This window comes from Chiloscyllium punctatum, chromosome 1 (genome assembly GCF_047496795.1).
Source record: "Chiloscyllium punctatum isolate Juve2018m chromosome 1, sChiPun1.3, whole genome shotgun sequence".
NCBI lineage: Eukaryota > Metazoa > Chordata > Chondrichthyes > Orectolobiformes > Hemiscylliidae > Chiloscyllium > Chiloscyllium punctatum.
In genome coordinates this window covers 86041199-86062782 of record NC_092739.1, presented here as the reverse complement: position 1 = coordinate 86062782, position 21584 = coordinate 86041199, and the positions used below count along the sequence as shown (strand labels likewise).

The 21584-nt window shown below is 38.0% G+C and overlaps 1 protein-coding gene across 2 annotated transcripts in view; it reads left to right on the top strand.

Moving 5' to 3' along the window:
* The window catches only part of LOC140477024 (CCR4-NOT transcription complex subunit 7), a 42856-nt gene extending 21516 nt beyond the window's left edge, over positions 1-21340 (top strand). Inside the window, exons 5-7 of one of the 2 annotated variants that reach the window (XM_072570145.1) lie at positions 7376-7520; positions 10328-10438; positions 19166-21340. In XM_072570145.1, coding sequence (XP_072426246.1) covers positions 7376-7520; positions 10328-10438; positions 19166-19297 — 388 coding nt within the window. In that variant the 3' untranslated portion in view covers positions 19298-21340. Of the gene's footprint in view, positions 1-7375; positions 7521-10327; positions 10439-11757; positions 12818-19165 lie in introns of those variants that run through there. The other variant, XM_072570155.1, reaches the window with a different exon arrangement.
* The last annotated feature ends 244 nt before the right edge of the window (positions 21341-21584 follow it).

Below are 21584 nucleotides of genomic sequence, written 5' to 3'. Positions count from 1 at the left end.
TTTGGGTGTGACTTCTAGATAATTGGCCTTAGGCAGCTGAGGGCACAGTCACTAATAATGGAGCGATTGAAATCAAGAGGTCTAAATTGGAGAAATGCAGATATCTAAAGATATTGTAATATTGGAGAAAATTAGAATTGTGGGGAAGCATCACTCTTCGATTACTTTTTGCAGCATAGCGAAGCAGTGTGTCCACAAGAAACATTCGTAAGACCAATACTCACGAATTGCAAAATATGGAGACAATCTTTTTGAATACCAGAAGATTGTATAGATACCTTGAATACATGGCTTGTAATAGACACTCAGAACCTAGAAGTCTAATATCTGTTAAACTTAGTCAGATGGGGTGGGGGGAGTCCAGAACTAAAGGGCATAGCTTTAGGGTGAGAGAGGAGCAATTTAGAAGGCCCTTAATGGACACAGTTTTCATGCAGACGATGAAGTGTGTATGAAATGAGCTGCCAGAGGAAGTGGTGGAAGCAGGTACAATTACAGCATTTAAAAGGCATCTGGATGGGTACATGAAAAGGAAATGTTCAGAGGAATATGGGCCAATTGTTGGCAAATGGGACTAGATTAGGTTAAGATATCTGGTCAGTATGGACAAGTTGGACCGAAGGTTCTGTTTTCATGCTGTACATCTGTGACTCTGTCGTGTGCAGCTTTGTAATCTCTATCTTCTCAAACATGTACAAATGGAGTACAGATAACAGGCCATCAGGAGACTGACCTTGAAGTTTATGAACTAGACTGCAGAGTCCTTTTTTGTTTCTGGGGCGAGTGGTTTGCCTGAACCACCTATGTTTTCAATGTAGGCCAAAAACATGGTCATTTCAGCAGTTAATTTGGAAGTATTAAAGACATACGCATGAAGGTAAGCCGTTCACCCTCGTGATCTTGTATTTCCAATCAGTGAGGTCGTGCTTATCTGTATCTCAACACCCACATTCCTTCAAATCCTTTTATGTCTTTGTCTAGCAAAAATCAATAAATTTCAGTTTTAAAGTTATTAATTGACACTCTTCTTGGTAAAGAACTCTGCACTTCCATTACCTGTGAACAAATGTGTCCGAATGTATCACTGGAAAAGTCTATATCTTAGTTTAAAGGCCTTTGTCATTAGCCTCACCTTGGAATTGAAAAAGTGTTTCTTCATTTATTCCATTAACTTCTTTTAATATCTTACAAAGCTCAATCAAATTATCCCTTAACCTTCCATAATCCAGCAGTTTGAAAGTATTTCCTGAGATTCCAATTCTCAAAATTGCTATGTATATTGTTCAGGACACAGGAAGTTGCCCGATTTTAAATAACTAATATTCCATTCTCAAGTGTTGGCTACCTCGAGGCAACACCTTTTTTCTAGGGGAATGGAAGCACTGATATCATTCTATAGACTTGTAATAATTACTTGCAGACAGGGCAACTGTATGTATCTGTGATAACTCTTGTAGATTAAAAATATCTGGATGTCACATGATTATAATCAACCTGTTCAGGCACATTAGGACATACAGAAAGAGCAGGTAGGACTTGAACCCAGGATTCTGGTCCAGAGGTACAAGTTACGTGCCATTTATGTCCTTGTTATTTTAATTGGTTTCAGCTGCAAAAAATAGAATTTCATTCACTCTTAATTTCTGAGAATGGCCATAGTCAAGGGCAATGGTGCAGTTTATAATATATCGCAGAGGGGTTTGGTTATGCAGTTGTTACTGTACTAGACTGTTAATCCAGGAGTTTGGACTCATGATCTGAAGATATGATTCCAATATTACCATGACTATAAAAGAAAGAAATCTGAAAGTAAAAGCTAGTATCTATTTTCATGGTCACTGTTACGATCTGATTGACTTAAAATCCCATCTAGTTCACAACTGTCTTATATAGAAGAAAGTCTGCTGTCTTTACCCAGTCTGGCTTGTATGTGATTCCATGAATGGTTAAGCAAGCTCCCAATTGTCTGGTACAATAAAAATCAATAAGAATAAAACCAGGCAGATCAAGTGTCAACTGAGGCTCTGAGGATTACAAATGCATATAGCCAAACTGATAGGTTTGTGCAATATCCTCTCCACTATCTGATAAAATTGCAGGACCAGTCCTAAATAACAGTCAAGAATATACTTGACATAATAATACTTGGCATAATCCTGCTTCTATACTTACCTTTAGTCTTTCTTATCGACTGTTGTAATTTTTAGCTGTCCTACCAATGTGTCCATCAAAGGTGGTGACACAATTGTATACAGTCAAAAGGGTGTCTGGCGGTTCTCTACATTGACTGCAGATCCAGTTCGGCCTTGTGACATCAAATCAAACTGGGGTGACTGCACGTCCTGTTGACTATCACATACTACCCTCCTTTAGCTGATGAATGTTGCTTCATGTTGAGTATCACTTGGGGAAAAGAAACAAAAAATTGCAGTGGTGCAGAATATGCATTGGTTTGACAACTTCAATTTCAATCACCAAGAGTGATCCAATAGTAATTCTGCTAAAGAACATAGTTAACTGACTGGGCATGCACCAACAATAGGGAAAAGTTGACCTGACCTAATTTTCACCAATCTACATACTACAGATGCATTTTCTTGGGCAATATTGCTGGGAGTGACCATGACACTATTCTTGTAGAGATATAGTCCTGTGTTGTGTGACACACCCACCATGCTTAATAGGACAGGATCAGACCAGAATTCATGGCCCATTACTGGACATACCAGGAGCTCTGGTTCATGAGCAAAATTGTGTTCAGCCACCATCTATGTCCTCAGCTTGTGTAGTTCTCACCTTTTTATTGTTGCTGTCAAGCTGGGGGAATGAACTTTCATTCAGTAAAGTGTGTGGCAAAACATGATAGGAGCAGCACTGGACATATCTCAAAATGAGACTTTTAACTTTGTGAAACCAGACTACAAAGTTACACACATGCTAACCAGCTGAAACAGTGTAAAATAGACAGAGAAAAGCAAAGCATTTGCACAATCAACAGATCAGACCAGACTGCTGCATGTTTACTACGATCACTGATGAGTGGGAAGATGACATGTTCCTCCGTTTTGTTGACAGGGCCCAACAAGAGTGTAACAAGAGAAATTTGAAATTATTGCAGCCGCAATCTGCTACACTTGTTCAATGAATGATCCATCTCTGCCTCTTGAAGTCCCCACCAATACAAACACAAATTTTAATTCAATTTGCTACCTCTGATATCTTGACTGTTAAGGGGAGGGGGGTGCAAGTGGAGATGAGGCAGATAAACTATGAGCACATCGAATGGCAGAGAAGGCTCCATGGACAATATACTCTACTCCATCTGTTTCATGTGTGGTTGAAATGAGAAAAAGCTACCAACCCCAGGCTAAAGACTTTAGCTCCAAATCTAGGCTTACCTCTAGCCACGTTACTCCAGGGCAGCATCAATTCTGGCATTTACTTAATAAAGTGGAGAATTCCCCAGGTACAACCTGTCCAGACAAAATAGGAAAATCCATCAATCTAGGAACACAGGAACAGGAGTAGGCCATTCAGCCCCTTGAGCATGGCGAATTACAACAGTGTTCAGGGTGACTGTTTTGAGGGTAAGTGAATGTGTGACATGTGGGGAGTCTTGCAAGCCCAGTTGATCAGAGTGCAGGACCAGTATATTCCTGTGAGGATGAATGATAAGGATGGCAATATTCAGGAACCTTGGATGACAAGATTTGTTGAAAGTTTAGTCAAAAAGAGAAAGGAAGCATGTGTGTGGTTAAAAGAAACTGAAATCAGACAAGGTCCTTGAGGGCTATGAAGGAAGCTGAAAAGAACTGAAACAAATAATTAGGAGGATGAAGAAGGGCCATGTAGAGTCCTTGGCAAGAAGGAGTAAGGAGAATCCCAAGGCATTTTGTATGTACATTAGGAGCAAGAGGGTAGCTAGTGAAAAGGTAAGGTCACTCAAGGAACAAAGGAGTGAATTTATGTGGGTAGCCAGAGGAAGTAGGTGAAGTCCTTAATAACTTCATGTCGATATTCACTAAAGAGAGGGACATGAAAGATAAGATTAAGGAGGGGTATGTTGATATTCTGGGGCATGTTTATGTTAAGGAGGTGGCAGTCCAAAATGGATAACCTTGCCCTTAGTTACATTGAGCTCCATCTGCTGCACTTTTATCCTTTCATCTAGTCTGTTAATATCCCTTTGTAATTTTATGCTATCATCTACACTGTCACAATGTCACCTAATGTCATCAGCAAACTTCAATGCTATTATCTAAGTCTCTTGAAAAAAAAACGAATACCTGCAGCCCTAACACATCCTTGGGGGATACCACTGGCCATATCCTGTCAATTTGAGGTACCTACCTATCATCCCTACTTCCTGCTGCTTAACTAATTTCCCAACCATGTTAGTAATTTACATTCAGTTCTATGGGCTCCCATTTTAGTTAGCAATCTCTTATGTGGAACTTTCTCAGATGCTTTCTGGACATCAATGAACAACATCTGTAGACATTCCTTGCCCACTACCTTAGTCACCTCATCAAAAAAATTCAATGAGATTTGTCAGGTACAACTTACCTGCCATGATTACCTGCTTGTCTCTCTGATTACCTGAAAATATTTGTGGTGTTTAGTTACCAACATTTATTCTACACTCCCAACATGTACCCACCACAAACGTTGGGCTTACCTGGTCTGTAATTACCTGTTTTTTCTATTTCACCCTTATAAAATGGAGTGACTTGCAATGTTCTAATCCAGAGGGATGATTCCTGTATCTCAGGAACTCTGAATGATTATAGTTAGCGCATCTCTAATGTGCTCCCCTTCATTCTTTAATGCCTTTGGATGGAAACTTTCAGTCTTGGGGATTTTTCACTCTTTATTTCCAGCGGTCTTCTCATTATCGATGCTTTAGTTACTTTTTATTCAGTCCCTCTCCTTGAACCACTATTAATTTCCTTGGCACTTCCAGCAAGCTATCCTTCTTTTCTACATAAATACAGAGAATAGAGAGTAACTGTTCGACAGGTCTGCCATTTCCCCATAGTCATTGACAATCTCCCCACTTTCTGTCTTGAGAGGACCAACATTACTAGTTGGTTTTCCTTTATGTAACTACAAAATTTTTCTTGATTTTGATGTCCCTTTCAATTTTCCTTTCAAAATCCCTTTTAGCAGCTCTTATAAACTGCTTAGCGGTCCTTTGCTTGTTGTATCTTTCCTATTCGACAGATCTGTGCTGCTTTTGCATTTTTGTAAGTTCGTTCTTTTAGTCTTATGCTGTACCAAAGCGCTCTAGTTGTCTGTGAAGTGGTGGGTTATAAACTAGTTCTATATCATGTTAAATTTCTTCAATCATCCTCCTCTGTTCTTCAGCTGTTTTCTTGTGAGCAGATTTTCCCAATTTGCTGTGAACAGAATCTGTCTCATCTCATTAAAGTTAGCCTTACCTAAATTTAAGATTCTGGTAACTGATTCACTTTTCACTTGCAAATGCTACATTGTACTCAACATGTTATGATTACTATTTGATAATTGTTTATGTAAATTAGATTACTAATTAAATCTGGTACATTACTCATTATTAAATTCAATATTGCTTGTCCCCTTATTTAATCCAGAAACTACCTTGGACACACTCCAGAACGTCTCAACCTTTCTGACTGGTGCTTGTCTGCCTCTCTAACTCTATATAATCCCCCAGTAATACTGCTGTGTTTTTGCAATGCATTTAATCAATGCACAACTCTTAGATGTCAACGTTATCAGTGACATTTTTGTTGGAAATTACTTACCAATAATTGCTCACCAAACCTAACTTGGGTTCTCCCAAGACTTCTCTTCTGTAGATCTCATGATGGTCATGTCCAGTGTGGTGTATTATTGACTGTGTGGAACTCTCCCCACCATTAACATCCTCAGTCATCATTGTAAATATTATGTCTACGAGAGGAAATCTAAAGTTGGCATACTACAGGAGTGATTTAAATTATGACTGGTCAGATTTTTACTCTCTTCATAAGTTAGGATGTGATAGATTAGTACTAATTTGTCCAGATGTCTGGCTCAAACAATACTCGAGCAGCTGAACACCATCCAGAGCAAAGCAGTATTTAATTGGCACAGTATTGCCACTTCAAACATTTACTCTCTCCATAAATAGAGCAGAGTGTTAGTTGGCTTGCGCTACAGCATGTCAACAAGGCTTTTCAACAGCAACTTCCAAAGTCAGCATGACCACCGGTACAAGGAAGCACCAAAAGCTTGCATGTTCTCTTCAGAGTGTCTCAGAATCTTGGATTGGAAAGGTCAAAATCTTGAAAAACACTGCCCAAAATACTGTTGACATAACTGAGAGCACTAGTCAGACCCCACCTTGAATACTGTGAACAGTTTTGGTCCCTTTTTCTTTGGAAAGATATACTGACATTGGAAACCATTCCAGAGAAGATTCATTAGGCTGATACCAAGTATGGAGGGACTTTCTAATGAGGAGACGTTGAATAGATTGGGCATATGTTCATTAGAGTTTAAAAGCATGAGAGACTTTATTGAAACAAATGAGATTCTTAGGGGACTTGAAGGATAGATGTGGAGAATTATTTCCCCCTTTCGTGGGAGAGTCTAGACCCAGATGGCATAATCTCAGAATAAGGGTTGCACATTGAAGGCAGAGATGAGGAATTTCTCTGCCCTTGAGTAGTGAATCTGTGGAATTTCTTTTACTGTAAAGCACTGTAGAAGCTAGATCAGTAAGTATATTCAAGGTGGCGGTGAACAGATTATTGATCACTAAGAATCAAGGATTATGTGGAAAGGCAGGAAGGTGGATTATCAGATCAGCCATGATCTCGTTGAAAAGTGGAGCAGACTCGATGGACAGGATGACCTACTTCTACTGCTATGCCTTGTGACTTATTCTCGAACTACACCAACCAAACTGCAGCAGTTCAAGAAGGGAGAGAGCTTTCACCTTCTCAGTGCCAATTAGAGATGATGAAATCTAGCCTTACTAGCAAAATATATATATATTTTCTAAATGTACCAACAGCAGTTGTTCAGAAATCTACAAAGTTACCACATTAAAGGACATGACAAACTTTAATGTAATAAAAACATTCTCCAACACCCTTTCCATGACCACTTCTCAGGTGTGTATTGGGGATGAAGAGGATGGTAGGGGAATCTACTGTTGTGGTACTGTGAAATCAGCATTTAGTAATCGTCCATGTGTCATATTTGTAACGGAGGGCAGTCATTTGCATAGAAAATTGCAGCTTCCAACCTATATCCTGTTTAGTAACTGCACTTTGTGACTTTGATGTTAAATGCTTGATACTGAAGGTAAGATTTTAGTGATCGCGTAATGGTTATTTCATTACAGTGGGTATGACTTTGGCTACTTGATCAAAATACTTACTAATTCCAACTTGCCTGAAGAAGAACCAGACTTCTTTGAGATCCTACGATTGTTCTTCCCTGTAATTTATGATGTGAAATACCTCATGAAAAGCTGCAAAAATCTCAAGGTATTACTGTAATTTTTCTAATACTGAACCATGAATACTTTTTAACATTTTAAAGGTGTTCAGAACTGCCAAGTAGTGAACTTTGTTTATGAAGGACATTTTTTGTGGGAAACTGTATGTTTGAAGGGTATAGTCACTGAGAAAATGATTTGGAAGTTTATATGGAATAATGTACACAACTAAACTTAATCTGTTAGATTCATTAGTAATATTCAGTACACCAAAAATACCCTTGTACTAAAAGTGTACTCCTGGAATTTTATAAAAATAAACCAAGTCTCCAGGAGCGTTAACTTAAAAATAAACCAACACTAGGTTATAGTCCAACAGGTTTATTTGGAAGCACTAGCTTTTGGAGTGCTGCTCCTTCATCAGGTGGTTGTGGAGTATAAGATCATAGGATTTACATATGAAAGAACTGAAACCAACATGTTCATTCTAAAAGATAAGAGACTTAACAAACAAGCCAGGTCTTTTTCAATATATAATTTCAGTTACATCACACTAAACATTTGCTATAAATTCTGTGTCTTACTATCTTATACTCCAGAACCACCTGATGAAGGAGCAGCGCTCTGAAAGCTAGTGCTTCCAAATAAACCTGTTGGACTATAACCTGGTGTGTGATTTTTCAACTTTGTACACCCCAGTCCAACACCGGCACCTCTTAATCACGACCAGTAGCATTCACCTGCTTCATCAATGACCTTTTTCCCCCCACCCCCACCACCCCACCCACCCCCACCACCCCACCCACCCCCCAATCATATGGTCAGAAGTGGGAATGTTTACCGATGATTGCACAGTGTTCAGCACCATTTGCAACTCCTCCAATGCTGAAGCAGTCCATGTCCAAATGCTGCAAAGTCTGACAAGTGCCAGGCAATGGCTGTCTCCAATAAGAGACAGCCTAATCACATTGAAATTCAATGGTGCTACCATCACTGAATCCTCGACTACCAGCATCCTTGGGGGTCCTATTGACCAGAAACTCAACTGGACTCATCACAGTGACTACAAGGGCAGGTCAGAGATTAGACATACTGCAGTGACTAACTCACCCCTGATTCCACAAAGCCTGCGAATCCTCCACAAAACACAAGTCAGGAATATGATGCAATGTTCCCCACTTGCCTGGATGAGTGCAGTTCCAACAACACTCGAAGCTTGACAGCATCCAGGACAAAGCAGCCTGCTTGATTGGCACCACATCCACAAGCGTTCAATCTCTCCATCACTGATGCTTAGCGTGTACTATCTAGAAGGTGCACTGCAGAATTTCATCAAAGATCTTTGGATAGCATCATTGGCAACAAATCAATAAGAACACCACCAACATCTACAAGTTCCCATCCAAGCTACTCACTATCCTGACTTGGAAATGTATCACTGTTCCTTCACTGTTGCTGGGTCAAAATCCTGGAATTCTCTCCCTAATGGCATTATGGGTTAAACTACAGCATGTGGACTGCAGTGGTTCAAGAAGCAAGCTCACTACCACCTTCTCAAGGGCAATGAAGGGCAGGCAATAAAATGCTGGTCAGTTCGCAATTCCTATGAGTGAATAAATTTATTTTTTCGCTCATTCGGGGGATGTGGACTGTTGTATTAGCCTTTATTGCCTGTTCCTAATTTCCTTTGAGAAGGCGGTGATGAGCTACCTTCTTGAGTCAATGCAGTCTACTTGACGTAGATACACCCAAACCTCAAGTTAATTATGTTATTTTGCTTAAATATTTCAGCCACATGAGTCTTTAGCACCAGAAAGTAATGATTGAACTAAGGTGAACACTTGACAAATTATTACTGAAGTAAAATATTGTGCATTTGGAAACCACAAATGAAACCAGAAAACTCGAGTAATGAAATATTTCTGATGCCATCTGATGAGAGACGTCTACAGATATGAATCCATTTTTTAAGATACTGAAAGAGGTGCAATATTATTACAACACTTTCTGTAATTGAGTTTTTGAATTAAAAGTAGAATCCTGAGAAGTTGTGTTGAGAACATTAAGTAAGAGCATGTATATCTATAAGGAGAAAGTGATGACTGCAGATGCTGGAGACCAGAGCTGAAAATGTGTTGCTGGAAAAGCGCAGCAGGTCAGGCAGCATCCAAGGAGCAGGAGAATCGATGTTTCAGGCATCAGCAAGGGCCCGAAACATCGATTCTCCTGTTCCTTGGATGCTGCCTGACCTGCGCTTTTCCAGCAACACATTTTCAGCCATGTATATCTATAACCTTTTAATGTGGAAAACTGATCTGGCTAATGAGTGTATATGGGAAATTAATTAGATTATCATTTTCTTTCTAACTAAAGCTATTGTCAAAGGAATGGCTATTCTTTCTAGAAAGGAAATCTGGAGTAAAATCCTGTGGGAAGAACATTTTTGAGATTTTACTTTTTTCCTGAAATAGGTGTGGTCCACTGCAGTAGGATGCTATTTAGGTTGATGATTTACTGCCGTGTCTATATATGTAATTTTTATTAGAAAACTGATCAGAAAGAACAATGTGTAGCTGATATTCTTAAATATATTTTTGTGCACTTCCCCTACTTCCTTATACATTTTCTAACGCTCACTACATATCATTTTCTAAAATTTATAATGCTATTTTAATTATTTGAATGAGTTAAGTCTACAGTGGTACCATTTTAAGAGTTTTCTTTTATTGATGTCAGTTTGGCTAGAATATTTGATTGCTCCTGCAGCAAATTTCTGCATGCAGTTATTCAAATTTGATTTTCCAATTTTACTTTTTTAAGTACTGTATGTTATATGAATAAAATGTGTTTATGCAGGGCGGCTTGCAGGAAGTAGCTGAACAGTTAGAGTTGGAGAGAATTGGACCACAACATCAAGCGGGTTCAGACTCACTGTTAACAGGAATGGCCTTTTTCAAAATGCGAGAGGTATGCATTTAACTTCAAAACATTTAAAGTTAAATCTATTTGTGTATTTTTGTGGTATTTTTCAAAGTGGGACACATCACCTCTGAGTGGTTAACATTGCTATCATCTAAGTTATCTCTCAAATAGCAGAATTTACAGTTTACTCATAAAATCATTGAATGGCTACAATATAAAGGGAGGCTATTTAACCCACATTTCCGTGTCAACTTCCTCCAAAACTCATGCCATTTTTCAGAAGTCCTACAATGTGTTTCTGTGGAAACCATTCTCCAATTCCCTTTTGAAGACCTTAATTGAATCTGTTTTCACCATACTCTGAAGCATTGTATTCCAAATACAAAGATTAAATATTCATGTTAGAATATTAGAAATTTTTATCAAAGCTTTTCATCTTGCACTCATCAGGTTAAGTGTAAGATTACAAAATTTCAAATGATTACGACAACTTATATGACAGGAAAAGAATGTGCTGATTTATTAGCGAGTAAGCTATGATTTGCCAAAGATTGCCTGCAGAAAGCCTCTGTAACTGCCCAAGCTCCTGTTTATTTAACAGAAAGTACCAAGCTTCAATGTGTTCCTGTTCTTTTTGCAGAAATCAGGTCTCTGTGTATAAATGTATCACCCTCCATGTTATAAACTCAACCGAGTTGTCTTAACTTTATTACTAGTGTAGTTGTGAGCGGTCAGGATTATTAAATAAATGCTTCCCAATCGCTAAAGAACATTTAAGCCTGGACGTTCTGGTTTTGGTTTTGCAAGCATATGCTGGTTGAGTATGGTCTGGACTCTGCCAATTGATTTGATCAACCATTTGTACATATGACCTGTATCTAATATTGCACCAGTATGGAAATTCTCTCTCACTGCTGCTAAGCAGAATGTCTTTATGGAATGATGGCACCTTTCTATTACTGAAAAATACCATCTGCGTAGCCATGTGTCTACCTGAGTGGTATTTTTTGCCAACAGAATGCTAGTATCAGACCAAATGTCTGACCAATTTGAATCAAATAGCACTTTCTTTTTGTGGTTCTGCAATGTTTAAGTGTAGTGTTTTCAAGCACCTGTTAATTTTTTAAACATTGTGATATTAACTGTGTATAGCTATTAAGACCTTATTAAATGAAAGAAAAGTAACTAGAAGAAAAAGAATGAGCCTTGCCTTTAACGTCCTCCGATGTCCCAGTGCAGTTCTTTAGAAATGTAGTTACTGTTATTTTGTATACAAACATGACAGCCTATTTGCACATAACAAGATCCCATAAACAACAGTGAGATAAATGACAAGTTAATTTGTTTTGATGGCAATTATTTAGGGATTAATATTGGACAGGACAATCACAGAACTCCCTGCTCCACTTCGAGGAAGTGACGTGGGATATTTTACATCCACGTGGACATGAGGACGGGACCTCAGTTTAACTTCTCGCCTGAAAGATGATACCTTTGACAACACAGCAGTACCACAGTACTGTATTAAAGTCACAGTCTCAAATTACGGATTGCGCTTTGAACCCATGGCCTTCTAACTTGGATTAGACTACTATTAATGACTTGAGAATCACATTTTATGATGTGTGCTGAACTCTAGAGATGGCATGCTGTACAATAGTAAAAGACAGTTCTGCATTTTCAATTAATTTTTTGTTACAGGTAATCTTAATATAGAAATAAAAAGAGGCATTCAGATAATTTTGTTATTTAATCCCTCAATCAGGATCACAGAACATTTTCTGTTAATTTCTGCATACCTCCATGCTTTTTAAAATTTTATTTTGTGTGAAATGGATATCACTAACAAGATTATCGTTTCCTGTTCATCCTCAATTGCCCTGAGTAGTAGTTCTTTTTTTCATTTTTGAGTACTTAAACCCAAGTCAGCATTTACTTTGCTAGATGGAAGTGTATTCCACAAAATAACACAACACTCTGCTTAGAATTCTGTAGGCTGTTTAGATTTGTGCATGGCCACCAAAAAACATTGCTTTCTTCTGTATTTTGAGGGCTGTTTATCTGTTACAGTACAGTTGCTAAGCTGAATTATTTTAAATTTGAGGCTAAAACTTGAATCGGCCTTTATAAGTATAGTTCACCTATCGGTGTATTCCTTGTCAGTAACTGCACGAAAGAAAGACTATGGAGAACATGCTGGAGGAAAGAAACCAATTCTGAAGTGATTTATCTTAGGGCTACTACCCCGAGTGGTTCCTTAAGTTGAGAATTTCAATTTAGAATTGATGGAGAGCTATAAAGTGTTAAATGTACATTGTATCTTTTTATTTCTGTTTTTGCTAAGATAATATATAACTACTTGAATTTGTAATGCTGTTCTTTATGCTGTGATGGTTTGAAATTAAATTTTTAGTGTTCAATTAATGTTTGTAGTCCTGTCAAAAGTTTTTACATGTGTAAGCCTAATTCCTTCCAAATACTTCGACAAATAGAAACTATGCTTAATAGTTGTACAATTTAATATATTCTGTGATGAAATAATGATTTGGTAAGAATTGTTTTAAAAAGGCCACATAAGTTTTCACATTGTTTCATTCAATTTTGAAAAGAATGATTTATTTTGTTAGTAATCTTAATGCATCGAGTGCAGTCCAGATATTTTTGGTCTTAACATTTAATGAGTAATGAAATCACTTGACTGGTCACACTGGTCATAAAAAGCATGCAGTATGAGGAAAATACAAAAGTACAAATTTGATGTAAATGGAACTAGGTGCAGAGAAAAAATGGTATTGCATCTCTGCCTCCAAAGCTGGTCTGTAGAACGTGTCAGAATGTGTTTTCAAATTTATAGTAGTCTGCTGCGTTCTTTATGACCTGGCAATCATAAGGGCACAGGTCGTGCCTTCTGACTACTGATGAGCATCTTGAGAGGAGGTAAGAAGACAACATTCAGGGTTTCATTGCTTTGGATATCCTGTCCTTGACTATCTCACTACACAAAATTCTGCTAAAAATATTCCCATTTTCTCAAAAAACTTTTTTTGTCAAATTCTTGAAATTAAAGAACCACAAATCAAACTTCATTACAATGTTATGAAACAACATTTTGAGTAATGCAGACAAACCATAACTCGTTACCCTTGTGGTTTCCTTTATGCCTGTCAAATGGGTGCATTTGTCAGGACCAGTGCTTTTACAGTGGTTGCAGTGGCTGGACTGCATTATCTTGACATTGGAGCAGCAGTCTGGGGCAGGCCAGTTGGGTGAGAGACATCAGTTATAGTTTGAGCACAAAAAGTGTCCTCTTGAAGGGACAGCAGATTTGTGAAACTGAGGAGCCATGCATGGCATATCAATAATCCTACACGTCTGCTCAAGAATGATTGTCTGCCTGCTTTAAGTCTGCATATGCCTTTGAGCACTCATATTCACAGATAACAAAGCCGCAGTTTGATCAACTCTACACAAAGCCTGTACCTAGTTAGTCATATTTTTCTATCTCCTTGACAGTGCTGTACACTCAACTGAAAATACATGAAGCATTAGTGTGTGCATACCCACCAGTTGCCTTTACGTTGTCTTATTGAAATTCTTATTTGAATTTTGTGCTACAGAACTCATTCGTAACCTTACCGTTTGGTAGCTGGTACATGCACAGACCTCTGTCCTGTCTGACCTGAAGCCAAACTGTGCCTAATGACTCATCTGATTCTCTCTCTATTATGCTGTCTCTAAAATGTAAACACTTGCCAAATCTGAGCTGGCAGCTGCAGGTTTCAGATAAAATGACAGTGCTTTGTGATACATCTTACTTATTCACACCCATTATCAGGCGGGACTGGCTGGCCTCAAGGTGGTTCCTGGATACCTGAAAACACAAATGCAGAAGTGCAGAGTTAGGTTGAGAGAATGGCAGGATGGGTGGAAAGCAAGAATTGCTTGGTCACACTACTTGCGACTTTGTACAGCTTTCCTTCACTTAAATTGTGTTCTTATAGTGTGTTTTTGTTCAGTGCAGTTTGTGAGTAAAGAACTTGCCCAACTAGTACTGCTTCTGTTTTTGTTGTAGTATAGTCGCAGTGCATGTGCCAAGAACCCCCTTGTGATAGTATGTGTTCAGTCTTTTTTTTTGAAATACAACATTACCTTGCTTGCTGCTTTCTCCCTCCCCCAGCCTCTTTCATTTGCCATTTTGCTTTTGTGATCCTCTCACTGTTTTGCACTTGCTTGAACTAGTTCTTGGGAAATGGATGTCAGGAGTGAAGAATTGGGGGGTTCAGATGAGGGGCAAGGAGAGAGAGGGTTGAGAGAAGGAAGCAATGAATGGGAGGAACTGAATTTTTGCCAAGCAAAGTTGTTTGGAAGTAGGTAGTAGCAAATGGGGTTTGGGCAAAGGAATTGGAGGGAGTGTGTTGAGGGATGGAAACTGAGCAGGAGGGAGAGGGAACAGCAAATGAGAGGCAGTACTGTGACACGAGAGAAGTGGTAAGTGTAAGGTTGAGAGAGGGAAATGGAAAGGAGGGTTTAGAGAACGAAGGAAAAGAAGAAATAACAAGCAGGAGGGAGGAGTACAGTATTTGGAGAGGGTAGAATGAGCAGGAAGGAGCGGTTTCGGGGAGCCAAGTGGGAAGAAGGGGTGTTTGAGAAAGAAGCAGGAAGGAGTGGGAAGTAGTGAGTAAGACAGGAAAGTTATTGGAGTGAGGAGTTTGGGATTAGGTTAAAAGTTGGAACAAGGATTTTGGGAAAATGGGCAATTAAAAATTGAGCATTTGTGAAGTTGGCCATGTGGTGTGTAGGTGATGCTTTAGAAGGTGCATTCACTGATCTTGACCATTTGTGTACAGTTATCGAATTTTTTAAAATATTGCAACTAAGTCCTCAGACTTGTTCTGTTGACCACTGTGTGGACTGGCTCCCATTCCTTTTTTAGTCTCAGGAACTTTGCAGAAACTGGAAACCTCGCCACCTTTGTTATTGTAAAACTTACAGCACTGAATTGAAGAACCAGTTGGATTCTCTCACTCTCGCTGCTCCATTGATATTTACTTGTTTACTTTCTAAAATATTTCAAGACCTGCAGCATAATTCCTTTAATAGTGCAGGCTGGCTTTAATGTTTTAGCTTCACAGGAATGTGAGTTCCTTATGTCTGTCGCTGTTCACCACTGAGGTGTATGGTGCAACTATGGAAACAAGCAGGCAGTACATGATTTTCATGCTGCCTGCATCACCTTGGTCATGTGGAGTAACTGCACATTTCGATTTCTAAGCCTGTAAATCAGCCATGTTGGAGATTTAGCCCTAAGCTCAGCAACTACAGGTCAATCAGCTTCACTTCAGTGGTTAGTAATAATGTACAACAAAGTTGATTGTTACTTGGGCAAATATGGGTTAATTAAGGAAGCCAGCATGGCTTTAATAAAGGGAAATGTACTTAACCGGGTGGAGTATTTTTGATTTAACAGGAAAAGTTGATGGGAGTAATGCTGTTGACATGGTGCACATGGACTTCAAAGAAGCATTTGATGTAACTGCAGACAGCAGCCTTTGTGGAAAGTGGGAACATAGATATAAAGTTGGCTGAGTGATACAGAATAGTGGCAATGGATATTTTTTGATCTGAGGGAAGAATTCCTAGGTGTTTGTTTTGGATCCGACACTGATAATAATTAATTACTAAGAAGTTGGTGCAGAAGTCTTAATTTTAGCATTTGTGCATGACCTAAAACTTGAAAGTATTGTTAACCATGAGGATTATGTGGAACTTCAGAAGGGTATAGATAAATTATGGAAAGGGATGGCAAATGGTATTAAACACAGAACTGGGAAGTTCCTTGTGTAGGCAGAACACAGTATAAACCAAAGGAAACAATTCTAGGGAGCTGCAGTTCACAGGTACCTGGGCAGTTACATACATACATCATTGAAGGTAGGGCAGGTTAAGAGAGTTATTAAAGCATACAGTGTTCTAAGCATTATTCATGACACATGGAGTATTGCAACAAGAAGATTACAATATACTTGCTGCATTGGTTTTATCTAAGATATTGTACCCAGTTAGGGACACCATACTTTAGGAAGAATCTGCCAACATTAGAGAGTACAGAAAGAAAAGATCCACAATAATAATTCTGTGGATAAAGAACTAAAGTTCATAAGTAGATTTATAGAAATTGGGCCTCATTTTCTCCAAGGCAAAGATGAGGTTGGGAAGAGATTTTATAGCCGTATTCAAAGATGGCTGGGCAGGCTAGAGAAATTGTTGCTATTTGTGAAAGGATTGAGAATCAGAGGGACAGATTTCAGGTATTGGCAAAAGAAGTAATGGAGACATAAGAAAAATCTTTTTCATGCAGTGAATGTTTAAGATCCAGATGGTGCTGCCTGAGTGTGGAGGAGGCAGATTCCATTGAGATATTGAAGGGAGTGTTAGATTATTATATGAAAAGGAAGAGCATGCACGGTTACAGTGAGAAAGCTGCAGAATGACACGAGGTTCATTGTTTATTTGGAGAGATACAATTGATATGATGAACCAAATGGTGACCTGAAACAAAATATGTTTTAGTCTTGGCTGAATTATCATTATGGTATGTCGGTGAATAGGATCTGCTTAAGATGAATGACTTGCACTCTAACAACAGTGTTGACGTTAGCTAACCAGGTGGATGGGAACCTGAGAGGTAATTCAGTTATAGAAAAGCAAAGTTTGTTATGGGAAATATAAAACAAATGATAGTGGAAGCAAATCATAGAATTAACCAAAGTGAAATTACAGGATGATTTTAAGAAAGCAGAATTAAAGGCCCTTGATGTGAACATACACAACATTTGCAATAAGGTAGGTGTTTTTATGGTGCTAGAAGGACTAAACAGGTATAAATTAATTGTTACCACAGAGATATGACTGCAGAGCAACCAAAATTGAAAACTGAAAGTCTTGGATGAGTGCACTAATGATGGAAATTTCCAGCTGGAAGAGCAAGATGTAGTTTGTGTGATGCTAAGAAATAGGGACAACCAAAATTGATTTGAGTAGTTGGTTTATAGGCCACCAAACAGTAATGATAATGTAGGACATGATCTAAATCAGGAAATTGCAGGTGCAAATAGCAAGGATAAAGGACTGGGGATATCCAATGAGCATCAATGCTGTGGAAGAAGAATTGTCCAAGATTTGGAGGAAGATGTTGAGAACCAGTTAAGGAACAGGCTATTTTAGATCTAGTGAGGGGAAAAAAAAGCAAATTAAGAGTTCTTGTTATAAAATAAGTTTTGAAGTTTGATTAAAGGTGTAGTTCAATCTAAATCTAGGGTCTGGAGTTGCATGCAGGCTAGAACAGCTAAGGGCAGCAGAGGTTAGCCACGGTGAACTAAAAAACTACATTTGAAATGTTTGACAGGGAACAAGTGGCTTGTAATTAAAGAATTAATGCTTGGTTTTCAAAAACATGTATTCCTTTAAAGCAAAAATATCCAACAGGAAACACATGACAGCTTTGGCTAATGAGGAACATTAAAGAGCTACCGATCAAAGGGGCATACTTGTAAAGTTATCTTTTAAAAAAAGTTATTGTGATGGCTTTAGACTGTGATATATGGTTCCAGACTCCCTGGTCATTGAGAACATCCTTCCTGCATTTGCTATGCTAAATCCTGTTGGAATTTTATAGGTTTCTATGAAATCCCCATAATTTTCTAAATACTAACGAGTTCAAGTAAAAAGTAGTAGTGTTGAAGAAGTAATAGAACTGAAAGTTAACAAATCCCCAGGACCCAATGTTCTTCACTGTAGAGTGTGCAAGGTGTGATAGTGGATGCATTGGTGATTATTCCAAATTCTGTTCATATTTCACTGTTACCTATAAATTACAAAATTGCAAATGTAATTTCTGTTTAAGAAAGGAGAGAAATAGAGAACCAGGAAATAGAATGATGTCAGTGGTTGGGGAAAATACTAGGATATATATGTGAATACTGCATACCCACCCAAAAAAAATTAAGGAAATGTGGACAAGCTGTGTGAATGGGCAAGATGGACTATAATGTATACAACTGTGAGGTTGTCCATTTTAGTAGAAGGAACAGAGGTGCGGGGTATTTTTTAATAGTGAAATATTGGAAATTGTTGTTACCCAAAGGGATTTAACTGTCTTTATGAATCAGTTTGGCAGACAAATGGTATTTTAAAGCTGTCATTGTAAGAAGTTTTGAATACAGGGTAAAGAAGACTTGCTTTAATTGTATAAAACACTGGTGAGAACTCAATTTGATTCTTCTGTTCATTTTGGGACCCCTTCCAAAAAGAAAGCTATATCCTTCATAGACAGAGTGCAGGACATATTCACCAGACTGACTCCTGGGATGACATAATCTCATAAGAGAAATTGAAGAGACAAGGTCTGTAATCTCTGGAGTTTAGAAAAATGAGAGGCAATCTCAGAGAATTACAGAATTCTTAAAGGAATAGGCAGGATGAATGCAGAAAGGATATTTCCTTTGGCTGAGGATGGGAGGGACTCTAGAATTGGGGAATGCAGCTTCAGAATGAAGGGCAAGCCATTTAGGACCAAGACGAGGAGGAACCTTATCCCACAGTGTGGTGAATCTTCGGAATTCTGTACCCCAGAGGATGGTAGTCTTTAAGTAAGTTCAAGATAAAGCTTGATGATTTCTTGTTACTAATAATTATCTGGATGAATCTTTCACTCAGTAATTATTTTATTGAAGTTAATTTGTTTGCTTGTCTTATTTGTTTCTTCACCTCTAGATGTTCTTTGAAGATCACATTGATGATGCCAAATATTGCGGCCACCTGTATGGTCTTGGCTCAGGTTCATCCTATGTTCAGAATGGTACGGGAAACGCATATGAAGAAGAAGCCAATAAACAGCAGCCTTGACCGGAAATGGGGAAATTAATTTTTTGGGCCACATATACTGGATCTAATTTTTATCTGTGTCTGAGTTCTTTATGTTCACTAGATTTGTGCCAACATCTTGGTCATTTTGACCTTGGTAAGGAAACTCCATGATCATATAATTTGCAGATTTTCTTTCACAAAGATTGCTGGAGAAAGTGGGAAAAATAATTATCTGGATGAATTTTCAAGCAGTTATTTTCCCCTCTTCTTCCTAAAAGCATGCAATAAGTATCAACTGGTTATTTACCATTCCTATCTAATACATGGCACTTAAAATAAAAACAGGAATTTTAGCTATTCAGGATTGTGGACCATCGAATTTGCACTTTAAAGAGTGACTGGTTCCTCTATTTTATGGGAATTTTGCTGCTTCTTATTCTCACAAGTGAGATGAGAAAGCCCAGAAACTTGAACTACTTCACACCATTGAGTTACTGTTTATGGATTTTCTGTGCCTGCTGGCTTAGTGTGACAGCATCTCTGCTACCAGTTTGTGGTAACAAACAATATTACCGAAGCTCTTGTATTTGCTGCAGTTGAAGAAGGAGACCTGTAAGTGTTGCCTTACAATTTTTCCTTTTGACATCTATTTCTTCTGGGAATGCCTCCCATACACACGATTCTAACATATCAGAAGTGCAGCTAGCTGAACCAAAACCAGCATCTCACATGCTTAGTGCTGCAGCTACTATGCCTGTTTGTACATGAACTGCATTGTTGCAATGAAATAAACCTTGGATGAGTTTAATTTCAATTTTTAAAACATACAGTTTATACTGATCACAGCCCTGCACTGATGTCATTGGTGCTAGATTGTGATGTAATATTGTTTATGACAATGAGCCTTTTTCAACTGAAGAATTTTCTGAGATTTTTAAAACATCAGCTTTATTATAAAGTGTATATTTTCATTCTTAGTGGCAGTAATTACAACAGTGCAGGAGCATTTCAGTTAACACCAAAGCTAGGCTTCCTCCAAAAAAAAATTTAAAAAGGCATTGTCCAATTTATGTAGAATTTTTAACTTCACTTAGGGTTTTCTTTGATTAAATCCTTTTTCAAACAAAATATTACAAAAATGTCATTTAACTACATTTTAACCAGTGTTTTTATTTTCTGACTCACCTTCCTGACTACCTAGTGGAGAACCAAGCTTCAAATTCTCTCTTGCTCACAGCTGTGTTTGTTCCTGTAGATCAGATTGCAGGAAGCACATATTCACAAGTGAAAAACAGTTAATGTTCCTGTTTTGGAACACCACATTGCTTTGTGGCTTAGCTGAAAACTGATTTAAAAAATATCATTCTCAGTTGCTGTCTGCTGAGATTTATGCCTTTGATTTGGAGAGATAGACAATTCTTTCTCTACTACAGTGCAAGGCTAGACATGCATTTTGAAAATTGAACTGTAATGTTGTTATGGCTTTCAAAGTGGCTGTTAACATGTACAACCCAGAATTAATGACAATTCACAATTAACACTTTAGTACTAATGTTTTACTTAACATTTTACTTCTGTAGGATCAAAAAGGTGAAATTTTAAAAATCTTTGAAAAGCTAGTCTTGTCTTTTTACAGTATTGCAATTCCATGAGTAGCATTAAGTAAGGATATCAACTGAGTGATGCTGGTTTTGATGCAGCATGACTTGCTATGCAACCCCTTTAGTACATCATATATGAGCTGTAAATACCATGTGATATATTGAGTCTTATGCGTTGTATTCTGCATGCATCTAGAGCAGCTGAGCAGGAAGACCCTGTAGTGAATAGCTGGTACTTGCCTCAAGCCATCAAATGCATGTTGCAGAATTCAGTCTGTCAGTACTAGATTTCAACGAGCTTAGTGATAGGTCAAAATCCCCAGACCAATGTGACTACGATGTAATTAATGTGTTCTGTTTTTTCATTATGTTACAGAACTGTAACTTAATGGACCTTTTATAAAACAATTATGTGAAGACAAGGTATTATTTGTTTTTAAACCTTTTTGTAAATAAAGGCTTCAGATTTGTTTCTTTCTTACATAAGATCTGGTTGCTTGTTTTTATTGGTTCAAGATGTCCATTATATTTCTCTTGGTACATTGGAATGAAATAAATCCTATTGTTTCCAGCCTGACATGCAAACTCAACAGCAGAAGTTATCTTATATATTTCAGTTGAACTTCGGAAAATAATTACTTATTCTATGTCTTTCATTCTTTCACCTATTGTTGTCTCTGTCACCTGCAAGGTGTAATAAATTAATCAAAAATAAACAGATGCTA